The sequence below is a fragment of the Muscardinus avellanarius genome (assembly GCF_963383645.1).
Source record: "Muscardinus avellanarius genome assembly, chromosome: 2".
Lineage (NCBI taxonomy): Eukaryota > Metazoa > Chordata > Mammalia > Rodentia > Gliridae > Muscardinus > Muscardinus avellanarius.
In genome coordinates, this window is record NC_137787.1 from 199,252,575 (window position 1) to 199,279,431 (window position 26,857).

Consider the following 26,857-nt stretch of genomic DNA (forward strand, 5'->3'; position numbering starts at 1 on the left):
TGCTGACATGTAGAATCACATAGTAGCATATCTTTAAACCCTTCAGCAATTCCCTGACCTGGATCGTTATATAGATGTAGTACAGCGGTTTAAATGTAACAGCATCAACATTTTAAATATCCTACATTAAGTGGACCTGGTTTACTCTTTGGCTAAAAATGTGTGATCGATTCCATGGAGTGGTGACTTCAGCCCCAGCAGGAGAAGGCGACCCTCTGAGGACTGAGATGTGAAGCGTGTTCAGGAGAGCTGGTGTTAGAGGAGCAGCCGATAGAGGTTCTAATGGGAAAGTGAGGGCAAGCCCAGCGTGAGGAGCCAGTCACAGGCCTGCTGTCCTTCTGGATGGGCCTGCTTGGGGTTCTTCTCTTCATCTCCATATCTAGACTTCCGCTCTGAGCAGTGCAGGTGAGAGGGGCAGCACTCAGGTGACAAGGTGACCATATCCCTAAACATGCTTTCTCTGCACCACCTGCTAATGCAGGAGGGAGAGGCAGGCGGGAGAGCCCTCTCCACTGTGTCTTAGGAACGAGACTGGAGCCTTCAACCTGGTCCTTTTAAGCTTTAGAGGCCCCAGAAAATCAGGAGCAAATATCTACTAATTTAAAACTTGCTAATTTTACAAGTGTTTGAAATTAAAGTTAGGAAAGTTTATAAAGTTATGAAATATTTAAAAATTAAAGTTATGAAAAGGAAAAAATTGGACCCAAAGAAGCATCAGGGGGATTGTTATGTATTTCTAGAAAAGGCCAGGCATAGCTGGGTATGGTTGCAGATGCCTGTAATCCCAGTATTTGGGAGACTGAGACAGGAGGATGACAGGTTTAAGACCAGCCTCATTGACTTGGAGATACTGCCGGCAACCTAGACCCTCTGAACAAAACCTCTCAACAAACAAAAAGCAAAGAAATTCAAGCAACATGGATTCACTCACATTTATTCCTAAGGAAATAAATACTGTCTTGTACATTTAAAATTGAAAACAAATTTGACATATTAGATGCATCTGAGCTTAATAAGACTTTCTACTTTGTTTTATTGAGGAATTTTATTTTATTGACATCCTAGTAACTGGAAACTAACTAGAAAGCTACAGAGTTGCTTTCTAAATAAGGGTAGCATTGTGGCAATCTTGGTAGTAATATACAGTGGGCAACCCAATCTCTGGCCAAAATATAATTTTATTTTCTTAGTAAACCAGAATACTATTTGATTATCCAGGTGTGAGGGGAAAATTTAAACAATGCTAATTTTCCCTATTAGTTAACAGACATATTTCAGCCTACTGGTGTTGAAGATTTCAGAATCCATCTTCTGTGGAAAGGTTCATAAATATTTTGTACTAATGCCATGCCTTTCTGGGTAATGATGGCTTTACTGCATTCTAAGTGACTGGTATGGATTTCTCGTATTAATATCTCAAAATTAAAATATCTCATCTGAGCTGAGGCACACCAGTCTCACCTTTGCTGAGTGTAAATTTTCAATCGCAAAAGTCAGTGAAGTTTAGAAAATACCTGTAGTCTTTTCTGTAATTTTTTTTCACATAGAAATAATTCTGACTAACAAGTGCAGCATACGGTTGGAAATGATTTATTTGGACTATTGGCCCATTTCTTCAACTTCATTTGTTATTTTATGAATAGCATTTTGTTGTTAGTATTATAAATTAAGCATGCCAGTAGGAATATTTTAGTACTTCAAAGAAGTTTTTGTTGTTTTGTTTTTGTTTTGTGGTGCTGGTGTTCGAACCCAGGGGCATTCTACCTCTGAACTACACTCTCAGCCCTATTTTTTTTTTTTTTTTGGTGGTACTGGGGTTCCTGGAAACCCTTCTACCTCTGGGCTACACTCCCAGACCTATATTTACATTTTTTAATTTGGAAACAGGGTCTCCTAAGCCAGCGCGCACGACTGGCTTCGAACCTGCGCGATCCTCCTGTCTCTGCCTCCCAAGCGCGGGGATTACAAGCCTGCGCCATCACGCCTGGCTTCAGCCCTATTTTTTATTATTTATTCTGAAACAGGGTCTCACTAAGTTGCAGAGGGCCTCACCAAATAGCTGGCCAAAACCAAGATCCTCCTGCCTCAGCGTCCCAAGTACTGGGATTACAAACATGCACTACCACACCCTGCCCTCAAGGAAGTTTTGATGAAACCGACAATAGTTAAAAAACTTATTTTGAGTTCTTATAACTTCCTTTCAATCACTTTTTGGATTATCTGGGCTTTATTTTTTTCTAAGTTTGCATTATAATATGTGGAAATTATGTTTTTGCATGGCAAATCATTTTGTTCAAAATGTAGAGCACATAAGTAATTGCAAGAACAGATCCTGCAAACACATGTGCCTAGAAATACTCAGGAAAAGAGCAAGAAGTACAGCACAATAGTAGGTCTTGGAGCAGAAGCCACGTTTCTGTCCTTCCTCCTTGACTTATTAGGGTTATGAGCAAAGGTGTGTGTGTGTGTGTGTGTGTGTGTGTGTGCGCGCGCGCGCACGCGCGCGCATGCATAAGTGTTTGCATGTGTCTTGGGGGTAATGTGATAGCATAATCATGTTTTCTCAGCTTTTAGGTGAGGCTTGATGTTTAGAAAAAAGAGAAAAATTGTGGTTCTACAGTTTAATTTACTTATGAGCATACCATGAAAGAAATAGTTCTAATCCCAGTTCTGATATAACTTGGCTGTCTACTTGGTCTTGCACAAGATCATGAGGTGCACTATATATTTGAATAACAGAGTGAAGCTGGAGAGATTCTCTCCAATTTCTTTTAAAAATACTTTAAATATTATAGATGTAGCATATGTTTTCTTTGTCTACTTCAAGTTCTTTGTAAAACCCCAGGATGCTAAAATGGGAGCGCGAGTGTTTCTAGTTAGCGCACACAGGAGTTTTGACTTGGTCCAGAGCGGTCTGAGGTGCTGAGCAGGCCGCGTGGTGGAGCCCTGGGAAGCCGCACTGAGCTGAGGAGGTCCTGTTCTAAGAGCCATGGGCAGCCAGAATTTAAGGGTATGACCTGGGAATCAAGTTCCCTAGAATTTGAATTCCCCAAAGATAACTTTTGCAGGGTGGAAAATAATTTGTAGGAGGTCAGGGTGGAGACTGGGAGCAAACCTGCTCTTTCTACATCGTTTTCCACTCTCTCGCGTCTTCAGCTCTCTGAGGAGAAAATGGTGCCTGTCTCGGGCAGAAGGCACGCTGGATATAGACACTGGACCAAGGAAGCTGGATTTCAGCCCTAGTCCCTCCCCAAAGTCTCTCCGGACAGGACTTGGGCAGTCATCCCCGGTGTCCATCTCCAGGTCTCCTAGTTATTCACTTCCAAGAAGCACATCACTGAACACAGTAGGACTCGGTGTTTGTAAGATGAAAAACATCTAGAATGTATTTCGCCAGATGTTTTGAAGAAATATTCTGACTGATTGGAAAAAGATGGGTAAACTCTTCTGGGAATGTCACAAGACCCTAAGTCTTTCTGAATGTGTAATTTATTCAGTGAATTCTCTTCTTTTCCTGAGGACCACTGACAGTACTTTCTCTTTCCAAACCAAATAGTACATGGCCAATACATGAATATTTTCATTGGAGATTTATGTCTCTAAACCTGTGGTTAGTAGGAAGTCATATTTGCGTTCCACTGGGAGGGACTTCAAATTAGTTAATATGTTCCAGATAGTTTGAAAACCATAAAGAAAAGAATTTCCTGTTTAGAAGCAGGGTGGGGTGGGCCCAGGAAGAATCAGTACCTTGCCATCTTCTTAGCAAACCAAGCTGTGTCCATGGTGCCAAGAGTCCAGTTCTTTCCTATCTAGTGTCCGTTTACATTTAACATCACCACTCCATCCGCAGTGGAGAAGAAACTGTTCCTTTGTATCCACATAGCAGACCAAAAAAAAAAAAAAAAAAAAAAAACAAAAGGTAGTGTTTTGAGTCTTCAAGCCTCTGATGTGGTAAACAGGCTGTGCAAGTTTGGTTTTACATAGCATAATCTTTTACTTGTGTTTGAGCCTTCAGTTTCTTGTGTACACCTGCAAGAACCTACAGTCATTTCATGTGCGCTAAATGGGCAGCAGCCCCTTCTGAATGCTGGCATGGCCACCATTTGAAGGTGCCCAGTACGCCTGGGACACAGTAGGTGTGAGCACAGGGAGAGGACACAGGCCCTTGAAATTCAGTGATGGTGGCTTTCGAAAATGATCAGCTGTATTTGATATTCATAGCATATCATCTGTACCCTGAATTCCCAGTCTTCAGAGTTATGCCACAGACTGAATAATAGCGTTTTAAATTTGTTCCTTTATACAGGGTAGCCTGAAAGAGATTCCCAGCACAAACTGTTCTATTAACAAGGGAAAATTCTTCTGTGATTTACTGCATGATTTACTAACTTTATCCATATGATCTCAGGTGGCATACAACACTTGTTCCAGGACCTATTTTACTTTGACACAGTCAAAAGATAAACACACACACACACACACACACACACACACACACACTCACACTCTGCATACCTATGCAAATTACTTTGACCAGGTAATTGCCCTACTTAGGATGATATATCATCAATATGCTATTTGTTGCCAGGGCAGTGTACAGACTGGAACAATGGAATAGTTGCATACAAATAGCAGAGTGTACAATGATAGTCACTGACTTATTTGAAGTAAATTTAACTTGTAATCAAAGCTTTTTTGTCTGAAGCCTAAGTTAAGTTTTTCACAATTGTGATATATATACTCACCTTTTTTCCCCTGTAATAGATAACAAGAAAGTATGCTTGGTGAAAATTTGCTTTTGTAACATTAATATATGAAAATTACATCTCTGAATATAGTCAAAAGAAAGTACTAAACCAGGCTTGGTGGTGCACACTTGTAATCCCAGTATTTGGGAGGATGAGACAGGAGGATCACAGTTCAAAGACAGCCTCAACTGTTACTTAGTGAGGCCCTTTGCAACTCAAGTGAGACCCTGTTTCAAAATAAATTTAAAAAATTGGATTGGGGTGTATAGCTCAGAGGTAGAATGCCCCTGGGTTCCATCACCAATACCTTCCCCCCAAAAGAAAGTACTGTCAGGCTTTGTAAGAAAAGAAAGTGTGAGATTGTGAGAAACCTACAAAAAATTACCTAAAACTAAGAAATTACCTTAACAGATCAGAAGAAACATGGTAAGTATACAAAATCAGTTGCATATATTAATTAACCAGTACCTATCAATAATGAGCACATGAGAACTAGACTTAAAACATAGCACCCTTTCCAATTACTGCAAGAGAATGAAATTCTTAAATATGCACTTAAACTATTTATAGTATTTGAAAAAAATAACAAAATACATATTAGTAAAAATCAAGGAGACATACCATATTCATGGATTGTAAGATGCACTATAACAATAATGGTAGTTATCCCCCAAGATGATTTATATGGTCAATGCCATTTCTTTTGATATTGTAATAATGTTAAGTCACAGAAATATAGCAAACTGATTTTTTTGGCAATGGTGCAAAACAATCAATTGGAAGAAAAATGACCTTTTCACAGAAGGTTCTGTAACAATTGGATATCTGTGGACAAAAATAAACAAACAGAATAACAAACTTATTGAAAAACTTGAAAAAGTATCTCACACATAATTATAGGAAAAAATACACCACAAAAACCCTTCACATATTATCACATTACAGAATATAATTAAAAATAGATCATGGACTTATGGGTAAAGCATATAGCTATACAATTCCCAGGGAATAAAAGAAGAACATCTTTTGCATTTAAGACAAGGCAGAAAGGTCTAAAACTTGGCACCAAACACAAGAGCCATGCAAGAAAAATTGATACATTAATATAAAACAACATAGCTAGGCACGCTGGTGCATGCTTGTAATCCCAGCCCTTTGGAGGCTGAGACAGGAGGATCACACAGGTTCAAAGCCAGCCTCATATACTTAGTGAGACCCTGTTTCCAAATAAAGTATAAAATAGGTCTGGGAGTATAGCCTGGAGGTGGAAAAGCCTTTGGGCTCTATCCCCCATGCCAGAGAGAGAGAGAGAGAGAGAGAGAGAGAGAGAGAGAGAGAGAGAGAGAGAGAGAGAGAGAGAGAGAGAGAGAGAGAGAGAGAGAGAAGAGGGAGAGGGAAAGACAGAGAGAGAGAAAGGGAGAAAGAAAGAAAGTAAAAGAAAGGGAGAAAGGAAGAAAGAAAGAAGGAAGGAAGGAAGGAAGGAAAGAAAGAGAGAGAGAGAAAACAAAATTAGGGCTGGAGGTGTCGATCAGAGTAGAATGCCCCTGGGTTCCATTCCCAGTACCACAAAAACAAAAATAGTAAAATGAAAAACTATTTCTAGGAAGAATCAAATCTTCTGATTCTCAGGCTCATGATTTTGCAAGGCATTTTCCAAATATGTCTCTGCCTTTGTGTGAGTTTTCATGATTGAATGGTGTCAAAGGGAAAATTAATGTCTGTAATCTCTAAAACATAAACATGTAATCCTATTTTTAAACAAAAGCATTGCCTTTTCATTTTAAGATACAGTTTTATGCTGATAAATAAGAAATGCTTTACTGTTAAAGCCATTTAGATGCTATGAACAGTAGAAAAACTCAAATTTTGTATAAAAAACATTGTGTCCCCTTTTTCAGATCTTTAACTTAAAATTGAGTATGTTTATTCATGGAGAAAATAGTAAAGAACACCCTTGGGACATTTTCATTCCAGCAATTAAAACTGCATTAAAAAGCCAACAGGGAGAGTCTAGAGACCTAAAAGACATGTAGAGAAACTACTTTTCCCCTTTCCTCTGTTTGCATATATTTATCTTTTAGGCAAAAGTGATAGCTGTGATTTAAGTTCTAGGGGGTGAGATTTCCAGTTCCTGGTCTTCGTGTGCTTAAGCCCCCTCTATGAGAAGAAGGTAGAGGAAATCAGAGAATTTTATGATGGCTGGAAAGTTAAGAAGATGAATCTAGGGCTGGGGATGTAGCTCAGCAGTACAGCGCTTGCCAGCAGACATGAGGCCCTGGGTTCTATCCCCATAAAGGGGGTGACAGATAAAACAGGACAAGAAAACGGTGTCCTTTTATTGATCATCTTTATGCCAAGGAGCTTCCTGGCATAAAGCGCTTTATGCCAAGTGCTCCCAACCAATAGGGAAACATCATCCCTGCCATCCGGCAAGCCACCCTTTAAAGCTGTCCACTGTGATTGGTCTCCTCCTGGTCCATCACATACTTACAGGCCATCTGTAACTGCCACGCCTGACTGCAGGTGGCTTCTCATCAGAATGTAACTGAAGGAAAGATTCTGTTACATCATACGCCTTCCTGGAGCAGGCCGCGGCCACTGTACCTTCTGTGCCAAGACACTTAAAAAACGTGTATGGGACAGACGACTGTGACTCTGGAGGTGTCTTAGGAATTTTTAAAGAAACAACAGCCTTCTGAATATTTGACTCCACAGCAATTGCAGGAGCCAGTTGTTCCCTGGAGGATGTTGATTCTCCCATGTAAAATTACTACATAATAAGCCTGATGTGGTGTGCATGCCTGTAATCCCAGGACATGGGAGGCTGTGACAGGGGCTGCAGGTTTGTGGCCAGCCTCAGGACCTTAGCCACGGTCTCAAGAACTTAACAAGACCCCCCCCCCCCGTCCGGTGGTATTGGGGTTCCTGGAAGCCCTTCTACCTGGCTACACTCTCAGACCTATTTTACACTTTTTTATTTTTGGTGGTACTGGGGTTCCTGGAAACCCTTCTACCTCCGGGTTACACTCCCAGACCTATTTTTATACTTTTTTATTTGGAAACAGGGTCTCTTAAGCCAGCGAGGCTGACTGTGAACCTGCATGATCCTCCTGTCTCCGCCTCCCAAGCGCGGGGATTACAAGCGTGCGCCACCCACCACGCCTGGCTTTCACAAGACCTTTTTAAGGTTACCAAATAAAAAAAAATAAAATAGGGATGGGAGTGTAACCTGGAGATAGAATGCCCCTGTGTTCAATCCCTAATACTGCACATAAAAACAGTTAGCCTATAATGACCAATTAGTCAGAAAGAAAAATGACAGCAAGAAGAGGCACGGAAAACTACTGAGGGGAAAGTGAAGTTTGCATTTCACATGGTGTGTAGAAGAAACACTTTGATATCTGGACCGGAAACTGCCATAATAAGCAGTTGCCTATAAGCAACTGCGGGGAGCAGAGTGTGTGTGAGGATGTCTGTGTGTGTAGACAGATACTCTAGAAGAATCTAGAGCATTCAGTTTCTTTTCACTAAGGGTCTCACTACACTGCCCAGGTGATCCTCCTTTCTCAGCCTCAGGAGTCGGCTGGGATTACAAGTGCGCACCACTGCGCCCGGCCGCTTTATATCTCTGCGTTGATGGTTCCGATTGGATGCGTTTTGTTCTCCCGGGTCCTGTTCAGAACATCGAGTTCTTTCTTCAGCCATACACGTTTAGCATCTCCGTTTGAGCGTGCTCATCTGCCCACGTGGTATCAACCCTCTGCACGTTGATGGTTTCCGGGTTATGTTTTGTAGTCCTTTCTGAATTCCAGCTCTGTGTTATTTCTTGTACCTCCACTTGAACTTAATAAGTACCGGCCTTCATCGTTATTGACATGGAAACACCTCTCCCCCTTGAGAATGCTCCTGGTCGAATGCACCCTGGACCTATGTGGTTTCTCCAAACAAAACCCTGAGGAGAGCTCTTAGCCCTCTCTGCTCTCCTCCTGTTCCCAGGCCCCTGTCCTGACCCTCCTCTCCCCTTCCCTCCCCTGCCTCTCTGGCTCCAAGGGCCTCCTTGTTTCCTTCCTGGGATCTCCTATTCCAAACAAGAATATTCCTTCCAATCCTGCCCCACCTCTGTCTCCAGGCCTTCAGATCTCTCCTCACACCCAGAACATACCTGAAACTCCTCTACGGCAAGACCTCCCGAGCTCTGGCCACTCCTGCACGCTCCACATCTGCTGACTTCACCTCAGACTGCCCTTTTGCTAGCACACCCTTGCCCCCAGTCCATCTTGCTTTGCCGACTCTGTGTTTGCACTGGAGTTTCCGACTGAGCCGGGGTCTGCCGGGCAGCCTCGTAGTTGCTTGGTAAAAGCCTGCCGGTGTGTTTGTTCTTGGAACCGAAACTGCTGCTGCTCTGCCTTTCCTCTTGGTCCCCGTCCTCTGTACTTGCAAACATCTTGAGCTCATCCTGTTTTCCTGCTTCTGTAGTTTACTGTAGTATCTCTTCTGTTGTCTCTGACTTTGGATACATTATTTTTTGGTGTGTAGGTTTCAGGAAGGATCCCTTTAGATTTGTATTCTCGGCTGCTTGGTGCTGTCTGAATTTGGTAGAGGATTCAAACAATCCCATGTTCGTTGACTGAAAGAAATGAATAACCGAATTCATCAACTACCTCATGCTTAAAAGATACTGACAAGAAGAGATAATAAATGAGCATAAATTAAGCATCTTTAATGCAAATGTTAATTACAATGCATATGATTACATTATTAACTATGCATGTCTCAAATTTCTATATGAAACACATGTTGTTCTTGTGACTTTTTCCTTTCACTGGGAAGAGTTCACCTAAGGTGAGATTTGATTCCTGTCAAGCAAGGTGATTATGTTCCAGTACAAAAAGAACTGTTTTTTCCTTTCCCGAAACATCATATGCTGTTATATGCCAGTAGCTTTGTAAACACAGTGGCACAGAGTGCGCGGGTGATTTCCATTATTGGGGGGATCAGACATGGCTGAAGTGACTCGTGAGCGCTGGGTCTGACCCGGAGCCAAGCCCCCATAATGCTGTTTTTATCCCAACAGGTATTTGAACCAGACCATACGGGAAGACATATCCACAGCAGAGCATTCTCTGAATAGGGAGAAATTTGCAGTTTTGAAACAAGCTCTGAATGTCATTGGCTTCAGCAACTTGGTGAGTCCCACCACCAGCATTTCTCCAAGAAAGCCAGCCTCCCGTCAGTTTATGGGAGTGATTCAGTCACACACATTTTCTGAGCCCCATCATATTTCAGGAGAAATATGTGAGTGTATCTGAAACAGATCAAATGACTGTATTGACCAACCTTCAAGAAAACTAGTGAGTCTGAATTAGCTCTCCACTGTGGAGAATCACGTTGGAAGAATCAAATCACGTTTTAGAATATCTTTTTAAACAATAGAAAACCTTCCTCTTGAGGACTTACCAGATAGCTGCAATCTTTATGAAGTTGACGGATGTGGTGGAAAAGTTGTGGGCCACCGTTGTGCCATGATAGTGGAAATACTCCCAGCCCGTGGCTCGGTAGTACAGTGGCCACCAGGCTGGTGTGGCTGCTGAGTGCCTGATAAATGGCTAACGAGACGAAGAAATGAATTTCTAATAGTTCTTGCTCTTAATCAGCTTGAGTTTAAATAACCACTTTTAGTGAGTGGTTACTGAATTAAGAAGCACTGGTCTAGGGAATTAGAAGTATTGAGTGTATCTAAGCCTTGGGAGGGACTCTCAGCCTTCCCACAGATCCCTATTTCCCTTGTGTGTGATGGTGCTTAGGACTTGAGCCAGGTCCCAGGCACAGTTAACAGAAGGTCACTGGGGTAACTTGGTACACCACTGGTTCCCAAGCCCACAGTTAATTGTGGGTACAATTGTGTTCTTTCTGTTGTTCTGAGACCAATACCAGTTTGGGCCTTCGTGTTTTGCTCCCTGGCCACAGTTGTAGCTGATGGGCGTTGAGTGCAGCAAGAGGGAGGGACAGTGCCTCGGGGGAAGAGTGAGGAAGGGGCTCAGCTCATCTACTCCCACTGGGCCGCGTGGCCCAGACCCCCCTGCTCCATGTGGGAGCTCATTCTGGAGCCCGCGGTGGGTGCTCCCTTGCTCTGATCCCCAAGCTCTGTGTTTTCCTGCTACTATTGTATTTTTTGTTTTTATTTTTTTCCTCCATCCCCACCTGAAATTTCTAGCTTCCATATAGGAAATAGGGGCACAGATGAAGGCAGGAGCCAGACGACCAAAATACCAGTTGCCTAGAAACAGGGCTTTGAAAATCCACACTGCTCCTCAAAGGCAGGGCGACTAAAACGTCCCTGCTGGCTGAGGAAGCTCAGAGAGTCTAATCACCTTTTGGGCAAGAGACATATGTACATTTTAACAAAAGCCACGAAATCCATCCCTTCATCTTGATCCTTCAAAGCGACATGAAGGTTAACAATTATTCCACTTAAGAGGGCTAGATTGCGTCCATGACAATTCAAAGGCAGGTATTTCTGGGTCGGTGAGGCCCTTGGATCAAAGCAAGTAAGTTAGCGTGGTCCTGGGAGACTTGCTGGCAGACGCGCCTCCTCCTCTCCCCTGCATTCCCAACACTGCCCAACCGCAAGGGACTGCTGTTGCGGGCCAAGGACAGACAGGGCCCCACAGCCTGACCTTGGGTTGAGAGGATGGATTTTCCATCCATCATCATATTCACTACATTTTTATGTGAATTGTGGTTAATTTTCACAGTTCTGTCTCCATTACTAGTAAGATCCTTGGGGCAATACAAATTCTTCTCATCTGTGTCTCCAGAGTTGCCTATCTTGCAGGCCTCGGAACATTTAATGAAGGGTCATTGTAGTCATTAAAAAGGACAAGAAAATAGGGACACACGCATATCCATGTTTATAGCGGCACAGTTCGCAACAGCCAAATCACAGAACCAGCCTAGGTGTCCGGCATGTGATGGGTGGATTTCAGAATTTTTGAATATACACACAATGGAATTCTATGCAGCAATAAAAAAGAACACAACTGTGGCATTTGCAGGAAAATGAACGGGCCTGGAGAACATCACGTCAAGTGCGATTAGCCAGGCACAGAAGGTGAAGGGTCGTATGTGTAAGCTAAGGAGTAGTGGGAATGCAAGAGAGGCTTGAGGGAGGGATAAGAGACCTCGGTGGAGTCACCAGGGTCTAGGGAGGTCGGTGGTGTGAGGAAAGGAGAGTAAACGAAGGAGACGCTTCCGTTGGCGTTGTGTATACCTGTGACCTTACCGCTGTCCATCTTAATACCGCATATGGAGAAGCAGCCCGGGGGGAAGCTCACCCACGCTGTGTGCATGTCCCCAGAGAGTCCAGTTTTCAGCAAAAGGCACCTCAACTTTATTATTTTTTAATTTTTATTGGGTGCACTGTGTCTTCCCATCATATTGGCGTACAGAGTGTTAGAAAATATGTCCCTATCCTTCCAGGCTACATTATGATGTTAGACTACAATGCACTAATAAAAGTGTTGCAAAAAGGAAAAAATGGAGTTATGAGGTAGCTCAAGAGGCTGAGAAAATCCTGTTTTTTTAAAGCAAGAGTGAATTAAGTTTGAAACATTGACTTATGATTTGGGAGTTAACGGCACATTTATGAGCAGTGTCACAATCGTACAGTATTATCCCTGGAAATTGCTTAGCGCTCACCTGTCTCACTGGGCTCCTGTTAAAGCACTGAGTGAGCACGCCCATCCCAAAGAAGGAGTAATGTCTGTTCTCTCTCATATGTGGAAGCCAGAGAGAGATTCAGAAACAAGGGCACCCGCGGATAGATGAGCAGAGACTCCCGGGGAGGGGCTGAGGAAGATGGAGGATGAAGTCATGAAGAACACAGTGGTAGAGATAATGCTATGAACATGCACAAAATGACAAGTCCAGTCTCCAAGGCTTGTGGGGGTGAGGGTGAGCGAGGACCTTGTAGGGTGGGCGACATAGACTTTTCTAACACTCTGTACCCCAATAGGATGGAAAAATTGCAATGAATCAGATAAAAATTTAAAAAATAATAAAGTTGAGGAAATCTTACCTTTTGCTGGAAACTGGACTCTCTGGGGAATATCCATGAAAGCCCCAGGCACGACGTTGATTCTTTATTGTTGGTTTTTTGTTTTGTTTTTGTTTTTGTTTTCTGGTGGTACTGGGGACTTTTCGACCTCTGGGCTACACTCCCAGACCTATATTATACTTCATTTGGAAACAGGGTCTCACTAAGTTGCTGAGAGCCTCACTAAGTAGCTGAGGCTGGCTTTGTTTTTTTTTTGTGTGTGTGTGTGTGGTACTGGGGTTCCTGGAAGCCCTTCTACCTCCGGGCTACACTCCCAGACCTATTTTTACATTTTTATTTGGAAACAGGGTCTCCTAAGCCAGCGCACGCGGCTGGCTTCGAACCTGCGCGATCCTCCTGTCTCTGCCTCCCAAGCGCGGGGATTACAAGCGTGCACCACCACGCCCGGCTCTGAGGCTGGCTTTGAACCTTTGTGATCCTCCTGTCTCAGCCTCCCAAGGGCTGGGGTTACAAGCGTGCGCCACCGCGCCCGGCAGCATGACATTGTTTTGACCGTGCTTTTGTAAGTCAGAGGAGATTTTCTTAGAGCTCCTTCCACAAGAGCTCTCAAACTCCCAAGCTGAGAAGTTCAGAGGTCCTGATTTTCGCCCTCTGTGAGCTCAACCTCTTTCGCTGTTGATGATGCCCCAAATATTGGACATTCTGGAGAAGCATCTTTCAACTTACAGCTTTTGCTTGATTCCTTTATTCTTGACACAAAACAACCATGCAAATCCAAACTCCAAGCCTTCCTGTAGAGTCCCAGGCTCTGGGCTCGCTCCTTCAGCAAACTTGCCTTCACTGCCCAGCCTTCTGCACTGAAGCAGTACCTGCCAACAGCCATCTGGGCTCTGAGTTTTCCTGGCAGTGCCTTGAAAAACAAGTATCCCTTCATGTCTCTAGACATGGTTGTCTTCTGTATTCGAGAACCAACAAAGAAATTCTGTAACTGGCCGCATTTTGTCCCAGAGGGTAGAGAGCTAGGGAGGTGAAGCGGAATGTCAGCTCTGGGCAGGGCAGCCACAGTGCTGCAGGGTTGGTTGCCTGCCTTTGAGGGTTGGCGTTGGCCCCAGGAGACCCGAGAGGGTCACCTCACTGGCAGTGCCCAGCCAGTCAGATCTGAGGGCACGATCATGCGTTCTTACAGGTAATAATGACCAGATTCCGCTAGTTTACATCAGCATGTCACTTTCATCCTGTCTTATGTTCAAAGAGAAGCATTGATTTAGCGGAAATGTGCCTTCGACTGTGAGATTTTGATTTCAGGGTAGACACGGGTAGCTCTTCAGTCAAATACTGAGGATCTGAAAAATCAAGGGCCCACTAACAAGATCCATTTCTTTTTTAGGTCTTTACATCTTTCTTCTAAGCAGTCCTGTATTTTCTCTTTGTGCAGGAGGTGGAGAACCTTTTTGTAATTCTAGCGGCAATATTACACATTGGTGACATCCAGTTCACGGCGCTCACGGACCCTGACTCTGCCTTGGTCTCTGACCTCCAGCTTCTGGAACAAGGTCAGTGGGACAGCTGGGGCGCTAGTAGGCTTGGCATGCAATTTTGCAAATTGCCCCGTAGATGGAGACAGAGTACAAAAGAGCTAGTTGCAATACAGAATTCCCTGCCGCAGAGCAGACTTCAGTGGAGGGCACACCTGTCCGCCTTCTTTCTTATAGAACGACTGGCCAGGTGGACTGCCGTGTCCTCGTTGTGTACAACCCACTAATGCCATTGGTTCTCTGGCACATAGTTGAGTTTAATTTTTAGTATTCTTCGCCCCTACCTGTGACAGCTAGTCTATTTGAGAGCATACTAGCTAACTTTGTCAACAGATATATAATTACTTCCCATCAAAGATCTTGCCAAAAATATCTCCTTTGAAATTGTCTGGATAGTCACTTTCGTGTGTTTGTAAAACACCATAAAACTACAGGTTGTCAATAAACAGCCTTTCTTTGCCTATGTCAAAGTGATGAGGTAAGAAATTTGGAAAAACTAATTTGGTGCTATGAGTGAGGATAAGAGAGATGAATTCTAACAGGATTTTACACACAGAGCCCCAGGAACTTAGTAAGGCTTCTGTGGTTGGATTTGACCATGACAGTAGCAGGTATTTTTCTCTAATACACACTTTCTCTAATGCATCTAAATGCATTAAAGAGAAAAATACATACTAAATTCTAAAAATACATACAAAAAAACAAGTCTTTTACTATGAAAAGTGTACCAGTTCTCTTAATATTGCTTCACTTTCAGTGGCTGGAATGTTACAAGTATCGACAGACGAGCTGGCATCTGCCTTAACAACTGATGTTCAGTATTTTAAAGGTAAGTTCCTTCTGCATTCCGACTTCTGTCTTTGTGCAACTTGTGTTCTTCTTGCAAATGGGAAAAGCATTCTCAGCCTGTTTTGCAAACTCTCTAGGCTCCTGAGCGATCATTTTGATGAACTGGTCACCTTTCTAGTTAATCTGCCAATTTGTGAGAGCAAAGCCGGTCATCTGAGAGGATTTTCTCCTATAAAATGTTGCCCCCCTTCCCTGTCAGTGAAGATCCAACCTTCTCCTTCTTGCTCTTTGGCTATTAGAAATGGCCGCCATTTATTGGACATCCATGAACTGACAGGCATCTTGCCAAATGCTCTGCATGTAATTTTTATTTCTCCCAAGTCTTTAGGAAGGGTATAACTATTTCCATTTTAACAGATGAGAAAGCCGAGATTCAAAGAGGTTAAATAACACTGAGTGCCGAGTCAGGAGCAATGGCACGTTTGGAATTAGAATCTAATGCGAGCTGCGTTCCCAGGGACATGCTTCATCTCTGTGCTAGCTGCGTCTCTGCCCGTGCGACCGCAGGCTAGTTTCCCACGGTTGCCTCAGTTATTCACTGTAAACCAAGGCCTTCCAAAGTTCCTCTTTATTGTAGCTCTGAGGACTCACTGTCCACCTTATCTGTTTTCTCTAAACCACCACTGATCCTATCTGCTGCACCTACTGGGCAGACACTCAAGGATTTGGCTCTGTGGCTCACGATTCCTGCCTGTCCTCCCGTGTTCAGGAACCTGATGAATTTCTCCATTGTCCATCCAGGGGCCCAGAAGTTATTCTTGATACCGCTCCCCTTCCTTCTTGCCCACTGATTGTTGCGACGCACGCCAGCTGGACAGGGCGTGGATGGGTCCCTCGGGCTCCTGCCGCCTTCTCTGTTTCCTCTCCTGGATTGCGCAAGTGTCCGGGTTCATCTTTTGTCTGGCCTTGTCTCATTTTCCTTTCCTTCCACCCTGCTTCAGAAGGAAGCTTTATGGCATACAGATGTGATTTTCATCTGTGGAGAGTCTTTCAAAGACACTGCAGCTCCTTTGGAGCAAAGTCACTTCTTTGAGACGGAGCAGCAGCTCGTTCCGTATCTGGACCACACCTAAATTCATGCCCCTCTGTGTAGCTGAGCCCCCACCAGCACCCTTGTGTCCAGCCAGACTCGGTGCCTTGGCATTCTCCTAATACATTACTCCTATTCATGTGTTTTTTTCTGGAACTGGGATTGGAACCCAGGGGCATTCTACTTCCAAGCTACACCCTCAATCCTATATTTTATTCATTTATTTTGAAACAGGGTCTCACTAAGTCGCAGAGGGCCTCACAAAGTAGCCGAGGCTAGCCGTGAACTCAGATCTGCCTGTCTCAGCCTCCCAAGTACTTATTCATGTATTTTCTGGAGAAAAATTGAACTCACCATTATTGTCTATAACTTGTTGTGTGCAGGTTCCTCTGGCTACCCTCACCAACTCACTGGCCACCATGTTGGTGACTCAGCAGAGCTTGGCACCAGGCTGACTCTGGAGAGACCGTGGTTCCTGGAGAGCTTGGTTGTGCTATGTCCTAAGTGGCCTCACCTGCTCACCTGTCAGGGACACCTTGGGCCGGTCCATCTCTGACTGCACCCCAGGGTGATGTTTAGGTCTTGTCTCAGCCACTCTAAGCAGAGGTTTTCATTCTCACCTTTACCTACAACTCCTGGCAACCCCCTAACCTGTCACTTCACATGGAGCCATCCTACGACAAGTCCCCGCTCGTTCTGGGATGCAGTGGCTGGCCAGGGCTCTGGAGCAGGAATTCTGGGCTTCCCTTTCTTCTCAGGGCCCTCACTGTCTGCAGTCCTGGGAGAGGCTCAGTTCCAAATTGTCCTCACTCTCTCTTTTCTGGATCTCTTCTCTGCATTCTTCTAAAAATCTAATCTTTCAAGATTTCATCACTATCTTTTTAAGAACAACGTAGAAATTTCTACCCGGCAGCCAGTTTGGTTCCTATACTCCAGACCCACCTTTTGGTTGATTAGACCACTTTCTTGAAAAATATTTACAAACATGACTGTTTTTGAAAATGGACAAACTTACAAATGCAGGAGGAAGATTCAGTATCTAAGCCAGTGAGTTATTCCCACAAACCTTGCTCAGAAGGACCCACGAAGGGGTGGTTCCCTAACAGCCTGTGTAGAGATCAAAAGTTATGGTTGATATTTGTAACAAATAAGATTGCAATATGCTTGACATTTATTTTGAGGGAACTTTCTGCATAATGCCAACAGAGACCTCCTCAGTAAGAGAGTCACCTTGTTGTTTTGTTTTGTTTTTTAATTTCCCTTGATATATGGGATTTGTGCCCAATAAATAGGATACCAGTACTTTTGTTGGCTTCTAAATGAAGGAGCCCTTGTCCTCATACCTTCTCTTCTTGATGCTGTTCTAGGAGACTTCATAATACGACGGTATACCATCCAGATGGCTGAATTTTACCGGGATCTCCTGGCTAAGTCCTTGTACAGCCGTCTGTTTGGCTTTCTCGTCAACACCATGAATTGCTGCTTGCAAAGTCAAGAGGATCACGGCAGGTAGGAGTGGTGGGTGCTGCCATCTCGGCTCCCAAAGACGCCCCTAAGTTAAACTCCATTCACACACTTTATTTTAACAAGGCAATTTTAGTCAAAGGGTAGACATGCTTATTTTTTAGAGATGTATGCCCCCTCCCCTACCTACCACCCACACAGAGGTGAATGAATCAGGTCACTTCCCATGCATAGATATGCAAATGCGACCTCTGGCATGAAGGTATATATGGCCTTTTGTGCATCAAGAAGTATAAAAAACATTTATGGATCTAGGAAGAAGACAGCATAAGAATATCTAAAGTACTGGTGTTCGTCCAGTAGCTCCTGTCTCTCTGAGTCGATCAGTGCGGTGTGGAATTCTCTTTCCTGTGCTTGCTTTGTGGATTACTTGACAGAAGCTCTCTCCGGTAATTGTTTTCAGCTCATGCCCTTAATCATCCTTAAGCAGTAGCTTTTCCGGGGCTGTTTGATCATCTACAAATTATAGATTCGTGGCATCTCGTCGATGGGAAACTTTGTTATTATTCCTGCCACTGATCACGGCCCTGAGGAGATAGTTAAAAGAAAATTGCATCCAGGAGTCTTCACAGGGGTACTTGTCTTAGGACGAAACCGCCCGAGAATGGCCTTATTGTCCACATACACTACTTTCCCAAATTTCTGAAAATTGCTGCCCCTTAGAGGCTCCTTGGAAAACATTAAAACTAACATGCATTCATGGGAACGATCTTAAATAAATGCAGATATCTCAGAAGATTTCAAGGGCAGCGGGATACTACAATTCTTATTAGAATTTACACATACAAATCCACGGCAGGCTGATCAGCGTATTGAATACACTGTCTGTGATTTGAGGGTAGTTACAGTATAATCGCATTCCAGTAGAAATACCTTCGTTTTTGGTATGATGAGGATTTTGCATTTTTCTGGCAATTTTTTGTTATGGGTGAATTTGTGATTTTTCTCTTTGAATATGAAGATTATTTACCAATATGGTAAACCTACAAAATAAATCTTAGATAAAATCAATAGCAGCCCTGCTGAAGTTGACGTTGAAAAATTAATATATAAATTTAGCTGTACATGGAAACTTAGAACATTTTCATTTGACATTTAAATCCTATAAAGCTTTGCATTTATATAATTGGAAAGACTTATGTGTGGTCTAGTTATTTGACTACACACACACTCACATGTGTGCACGCACACATGTAGAAAACACAAACTGAGAAAAACATGGTTTCTGTTCAGTGGATATATTGCCACTGTGCCGATATATCACTCTGTGGTGGAGGTCCTAACCATTTGCAGTTCTCTACTAGGTAAATGGAAGAGGACGGGGATTGGAGGAAAATTAGAAGTAAATTAATGTCTGATACCTGTAACTTTTAAGAGAGAGTATCCGTATTGGAGTTCTGAGTCCCATTCTTTGCTTTCTGTTTCGTCCATGGGTCGCCCAAACTTGGATTTAAATCCCCAAATATGCGAGGAAAGGTTATATTTGCAGTATTTCTAACTCATTGAAATTCATAGAAAGCTTAACATCTTAAAGATTCGCGGACCCATTTCCTAAGTCCCAGAAAGGTCTCAAAAATTTGAATAACCTTAGAATAGTCTTTTGCTATTTACCAATCCCCATTCCTTTTTTTTTTTTTTTTTTAGATTTTGTCAGGAAAGATTATAAATAGATAAACAATATTTCTCATGTTTCAGGTTGGGAAGCACATGGAAACTAATGGAATAGATATATTTTCTACACTATATTTTTATTTATAAATTTTGCAAGAGAGAATAAACATAATTAAGATTCACTGTAACCAGGTATGAAGGGAACACAAGTGAAATGGAACGGGGCGAAATATCTGATCTTGGAATTTATTTCCTGGATTAATTACAGTAAAATAGGCACAATATTTACAATCCAATACATTTTAGGCTGTTTTACTCTCTGTCCCTAGATTCCAAGTAAGTTTCTTTCTACATGAACACTTGGGGTGTAATACAGGTGAAGTTTGATGACTGGTTAATTAAGACAAGCAAATGCCTTTACCTTGGGGCCTAGACAGAGTCTTTCAGATGAGCGCGTGGACATCTCCTTCCTGAACAGCAGCCTCCTGGGGCCTTGACATCATTGCAGTTCTCTTTCCTAATGCTGCAAGGTCGGCCAACTGGCTGACCAGTTCGTATTCACATTGAATGATCAGGGTGCAGCAAAAATTGAGAATCATCTAAACGCTACTTATTAGGCCAAATTCATAATGATTTAGCCCAAGCAGCTAAAAAAACATAATAATAATTGTAATAAGAACACCAAAACAACAAGGATAATGTAATGCTCTATACTTGTTCAAAACATTATTTTTCTCAAAGCGCATGCCTATTCATTAACCTCAGAGGAAATCCTATTACAGCTAAAAATGACATATTTCTAGAAAATTGTTAAGCAGGGCCCACAGCCTGCTTGCTCTGCCTTCCCTCTGATGCTCTTCCCTTGAGAAACCCCTTGTAAACCCAGAGGTTAATGTGTTAAGTATTCTGTGAGACAGCCCTCCTTCCCCGCCTCGTCCTCCCTCCCTCACCTCCTCCACTGCGCTACTAGTCTGCAGCAGCTTGGCTCTGACCTGTCCCATAATGCAAGGCTCCTCTTGCCATCGAGATTGAATTCTCAGTGTCAAATTATAATGATTTTTCCTAACTTAAAACCTGCATCAGAGTTTGTCAAACAAATAGAAGCTTGGGCAGGTACAGAGTTAGAGAAACTGGAGAAAGTTTGCCAGATTTCTTCAGACACCAAACTTGCATTTATAGCAACTCATTTAAATAATAAGTTCTGGATAATAACAAACCTGTATGTATTTGCATAAGCAGTCTTGGATAATAACTATGGATTATATACATATGATTATATATAATACCCATAACAACACATTTCTTAGATATATATGCTATATACATATTTGTATATATTTATACCATACATATGTATAAGCAATATATTGTGTATGAAATATAACAAACCTATATATATTTGCATAATAAGTTTTAGATAATAACTATGGATATATACACATATGATTATACATAATACCCATAACATATTATATTTCTTAGATATATATGCACATATATTTGTATGTATACAAATACATATTTGTATGCATATATGTATATATGTATATATATGTATATACATATATACGTATATATGTATATATATTTGTATGTATTTATATGATATGTATGTATAGGAAATTTATATGTGTGAGACTATATGATATAAGAACTATAATTTATGGAGCTTTCTTCATTATCTCAGACACACCTTTAGACTAAATAGATTGAAGTTAGAAATAAATGAGGTTTAAGAGGTAATTCAGAGCCAGGTGTGGTGGCTCAGGCTTGTAATCCCAGCATTTGGGAGGCTGAGACTGGAGGATCGTGGTTCACGGACAGCCTCAGCTACTTAGTGAGGCCCTCTGCAACTCAGTGAGACCCTGTTTCAAAAATAAAAGACTAAAAAATAGGGTTGGGGTGTAGCTTAGAGGTAGAATGTCCCTGGGTCCCATCCCTAGCAACACACACACACACACACACACACACACACACACACACACACACACTTCCCAGAATAACTCAGTTAGCCAGTAGAGGAGTCCATAGATATTCCTGTCATTTATTGTTTCTTTTCAATACTTCTGTTGGTGCGCCGGAGTCTCACATCATGACGCAGCTCCGGGGGATAGAGACGCCGGCACAGCACTTGGTGAGCATCCTCTAGCTCCTGCTCCCCGTTCATTCTTGTCTACATGACTGAAATCCTTGTGTTCGGGCAGCAAAAATTGACATGCTTTTATAGGACAGTAAATAAGTAGAATTTAAAACATACCCGTAGGAGACATTATTTTGTTTTTTACTTAGCTTTCGGTTCCTTAAGGATTCCTGTACTTACTTCCTTATACTATTTCAGTTGACATAAACACCAACCTGTGAAAGCCTTATGATTAATTGCGTTTGGCTTCAAAGAATTGCTCATCCCCCAGGCGCCTTCCTTTGACACCTGGCATGAGACCTGTTTGTCATTCAGGGTTATTTGAAGGTTACCTGAGATGGCGCATGTGAAGTTGTTCTTCGGGCCTCTGACATAATAGGGGCATCTGCTGTCAGAATAACCGGGGTGCTGTGCTGGGAAGAAGACTTCTTAGTTATGTTCATTTATTGATGGAGAGGAGACGCTCATAAATTCTGCAGACGACTCACTGGGAAGCCCTCGCACAGTCCTGGCTCTTCTTGCAGATTTTCCTCGGTGATCCACTTTGCCTAAGAAAGTGTTAAGTGGAGGACACATGTTGTTGTTTCGAGATAGAAATGTCGCCTCTCGTTTGACGCTGTGGGGAGCGGCAGGGGCAGCGTCTCAGCGGCTCTGCCTGGGTTTGCTGCCGGGTGAGCAGATCATGGGGTTGAGCTTTTTCCTTTCCATGCTCTGTCTTTTCTTCTGACACAGTTCTAGCTTGGTTGCAGCGTGCCTGGTGAGGGTCCAGAGCACAGTTTGTGGTCTTTGATTGTTGCACAGAGAAGGTCCATCTAGGCTAGACTCAGGGCTGCTTCCCCATCAGGAGGGTGCCTGGAGGAAAAAACTAACATGGAGGGACACGAGGTCCATGCTGTGGAGAGGAAGTACGAGCCCGGAGCCCTGGAGGAGATGCCCAGAGAGTGGAAAGGCGAGTTCCTTAGAGGGTGGTGCCGGGGGCAGCGGGCACGAGAATGAGGAGGAAGGAGGGAGGCCTCAGAGCTTCCAGGCCCCGGGAGGCACGGGCCCATCCTAAGGTCTGTCCAGAGTTGGTCCCTTACTACACACCTTGAGATGGTTGTGGAAGAGAAAATAAAGCATTTGGTGGAAAATAAAACTACTAAATCCCCTCTCTGCCCCTGCGTATCTGGAGTATGGGTGTAAATAACAGAGGGAAGTGCTAACCAGATCTGAACAACTGTACCAGTGAGGGAGAGCAGGAAAACCGTCCACAAGTCGGTTTTCTTGGGGGGGCCAGCAAGATGTCAGCAGCACGCTTAGCTTACCAATGCCGGTTTGTCCCCCCGCAGTCAGATGGAGGGCGTTCCTAAGAGCGAGCGACATAAGCAGTGGGCCGGAGTTTCCAGTGTCTCATAATTAATGGCTCATTGACTAAAAGGGGGAAAAAGAACGCATCCCCGGGAAGGTCAGCTAGGGGTCCTCTGGGTATGTTAGGGTTCTGCACCAGACAGAGCTCAAGAGAATGCTGGGTCCAGAGGGATGCAAATAGCCTGCACTAGAAAGAGGAAGCATGCAGGTGTGCCTATAATCCCAGCCACTTGGGAGCTTGAGGCAGGAGGATCATAGGTTCAAGGCCAGCTTGGCCAACTTAGCAACACGCTGTCTCAAAATAAAAAATAAAACGGGCTGGGGATGAGACAGGTGAGGTGGTGCATGCCTGTAATCCCAGTACTTGGGAGGCTGAGACAGGAGGATGACAGGTTTGAGGCCAGGTCCAACAACTTAGCTAAACCCTCAGCAACTGATCAAGATCCTGTTTCAAAATAAAAATTAAAAGGGCTAGGAGTATAACTTGGAGGTAGAATGCTCTTGGGTTCAATCTCTAGTACAAAATAAGTAAGTAAATAATAAACAAATGGAGGAATTGGGGATAGATAGCTCAGGGCTAGAGGACCAAGGGCTTCGATGTTCAGTATGGGGTGGGGGGGGGCGTCCAGGAGGGGGAATTAAAACAAGCAATTGGAATCCTTCAGAAACACATCTTAGATATTGCACATCTTCATAAACTAAGACTTGGGAACAAGTATTTTAAGTAAAGAAAAAATAATAATGATGGCCTCAAATCATCTTTTTAAAAGGAACTTATCCATAATTTGGAAACCAGCATTTCATCTGAAGACTGTCTCGCTGAAGGGCGCACAGGGCTGATCTTTCCCATAATACTCTGAAGAGCAATCTAATTAACTGGGTTAAGTGGATTAAGTTCAATCGGCTCAAGGTTTCATTTTCTAATTCTACGCCTTGGTTTTGTTCTACTAAGAACGAGCTCCTGCCTGACACGATTTGAGTGTTGGTGTTGTGTACACACGTGTTTGCTTTCCAGGACACTGAAACATAAGAGAATACCGTTGCGGTTAATGTTATGGCAGTCAATTGCCTGCATGTCCCTTGGTCTCAGAGAGATGCATTCAACTAGTACTCATCAGACTTAGTGTTACAGTATTTCTCAATATTTATAGGTCAAAGTCAAAGTTGGTTATCCAATGAATGTGATAAATACACACATACATATATAGACACATACAGATGCACACTTTTCTTCATATATTTTGGGAAGTTAGCTGGCCCTCCCAGCCCCTCCAAATACTCATATACCTGGGCTACAATTATTTCTTGATTTATTGATTTAAGAAACCCCAAAATTCTGAATTAACATTCTCAAGATACTGATACTTTTCTAGTATTTTTGAATATTTCTTAAATGTGAATTTGTGTGTAGGGGAGAGTTAAGGGGTCCTCTTTATCAACTTTAAATAAAATTTACGACTCTAAAAGTATAGTCCTCCTAATAGATGACATCAGTGAGACAGGAAAATGGTAGTAAGTATGTTAGTAAGAGACTTTTTAGTAGAATAGATTTTTTCAGTTGTGAATAGGTCAAGGCGCTTATCAGTGGAAGCTGATCACATGTCTTGGGGGTTGAGGCTGGAACTGACGTGAACACCGCAGAACCCTCTGGATCCCAGCACACACTTGTTTGTGCCCATCAACCCCAGAGATCTGACTGGACATCTAAGGACAGTTTCAAATGTCATTTTGCAAGTTTCATTTTGTTTTGTTTTATGTAATACATATACCCACATATACCTGAAATTCATGCATGCATACACAGTTATTGGTGCCCGAAGCTCACATCAGTGTAGTTCAGAGTGACAGAGACGAGGCGCACGCACACTGCGCTGGACGAGCCCCGCCTCGCCCCCTCCGGGTCTCTCCCTCCCTCCTACTTACAGCATCCGTCCTTCTGTTTCTGTTTTCTATGCGAGGCCTTTGCCTTTGCCTCCCTGTCTGTCCTGCGGAAATGCTCATGGTGCTCAGGTGGAGAGATGTCAGGTGCCTTAGGCTTTGGGGTGTTGCTTGTCGCCAAAGTGAGCAATGCATTGTATGCCTGAGACCCCGAGGTTCAGGTACCCCAGGACTCTTGTGGCTGTCAGGGGCTCTCCATCTTGTGAACTGCAGGATGCTTGAGCTTAAAATTCAAATCAGGGTGCATACATGTGATCATCGTCTGTACGTGTGATTACCGTCCATACATGTGATCGTCGTCCATACATGTGATCATTGTCTGTGTGTGTGATCATCGTCCATGCATGTGAACATCATTCATACATGTGATCATTGTCTGTACATGTGATCATCGTCCATACATGTGATCATCGTCCATACATGTGATCATCACCCATACATGTGATCATCATCTGTACATGTGATCATTGTCTGTACGTGTGATCATTGTACATGTAACCATAATCCATACATATGATCATCGTCCATGCATGTCCATGCATGTCTGTACATGTGATCATCATCCATACATGTGATCATCGTTCATACATGTGATCATCGTCCATGCATGTCATCATCATCTGTACATGTGATCATTGTACGTGTGATCATCGTCCATACATATGATCATCGTCCATGCATGTGATCATTGTCTGTACATGTGATCATCATCCATACATGTGATCACCATTCATACATGTGATCATTGTCTGTATGTGTGATCATTGTCCATACATGTGACCATCCATACATGTGCATCATCTGTACATGTGATCATTGCCATACATGTGATCAGTGTTCATACATGTGATCAGTGTTCATACATGTGATCACCGTCCATGCATGTGATCATTGTCTATACATGTGATCATCATCCATACATGTGATCATTGTCCATACATGTGATCATTGTCCATACATGTGATCATCATCCATGCATGTGATCATCATCCATACATTTGATCATTGTACGTGTGATCATCGTCCATACATGTGACCATCCATACATGTGCATCAAATGTACATGTGATCACCGTTCATATATGTGATCATTGTCTATACATGTGATCATAATAATGTGATCATCATCCATACATGTGATCACCGTCCATGCATGTGATTACCGTCCATACATGTGATCATCGTCCATACATGTGATCATCGTCCATACATGTGATCATCGTTCATACATGTGATCATCATCAGTACATGTTATCATTGTCTGTGTGATTATTTTGTTCTCAATTACTTTACAAAGAGGTTTTGTTACTTTTTATTTTCCAATGTTAGATGCAACATATGTATTTTAGAAGGACTGGAGTATAGTCATAATAGTAATTTGTTCTTACTGAAGTAGATACTTGGTTTATCTTCTGCAGGGAATTGAGACCAACTTTGAGCAGGTCAACTTTTTGAGTTGAAGGTTGGAAGACTGGGCTGGAGTGTAGCTACAGGGTAGAAGTGCAAGCCTAGCATGTGGGAGGTTCTGGGTATGATCCTCAGCACAGAAAAAAAAGAGTTTAAAATGTATACCTTCTAAGCAGGCATGGTAGCACACACCGGAATCCAAGCATTTGGGAGATAAGAGGACAGCCTGAGCAACCTAGAAAAACCCTCCACAACTTAGTGAGACCCTGTTTCAAAATGAAAAAAAAAAAAGAAAAAAGAAAGAGTGTAGCTAGGAGGTAGGATGTCCCTAGGTTCAATCCCCAGTACCACAACAAACAGCATCTTCCCAGGGGGCTGGTGGCCACTGGGAGCACAACATGTCTATAGGAACTGTCCACCATTAGTGGACATCTCAACAGGCCACACACTCTTCATCCCCTCCCACACATCCTTCTAGAAAGGTCAGCTTCCATTGGATGAGAGCTTAGCATCCTTCTGTTCAAGGAGAGGACCAATGGGAATGACTGCTACCATTTCTGAGCCATATGGTTGGAAAATATTTTAGAGACAAGAAGCCACATATTTCAAAGCAGCAGAGTGTAAGAGAATGTTTGTACCAGGTGTGGCACAGGCTTCTACTCCCAATATTTG

At 43.0% G+C, this 26,857-nt stretch overlaps 1 protein-coding gene across 1 annotated transcript in view; it reads left to right on the forward strand.

Annotated features, from left to right (window-relative positions):
* The window catches only part of MYO16 (myosin XVI), a gene marked incomplete at both ends in the record, with an annotated part of 497,659 nt that overhangs the window by 254,682 nt on the left and 216,120 nt on the right, over positions 1-26,857 (forward strand). The window contains 4 exons of the mRNA XM_080689777.1: positions 9,823-9,934; positions 14,240-14,357; positions 15,097-15,168; positions 17,586-17,727. Of these exons, the coding sequence (XP_080545903.1) occupies positions 9,823-9,934; positions 14,240-14,357; positions 15,097-15,168; positions 17,586-17,727 (444 nt within the window). The remainder of the gene's footprint in view (positions 1-9,822; positions 9,935-14,239; positions 14,358-15,096; positions 15,169-17,585; positions 17,728-26,857) is intronic.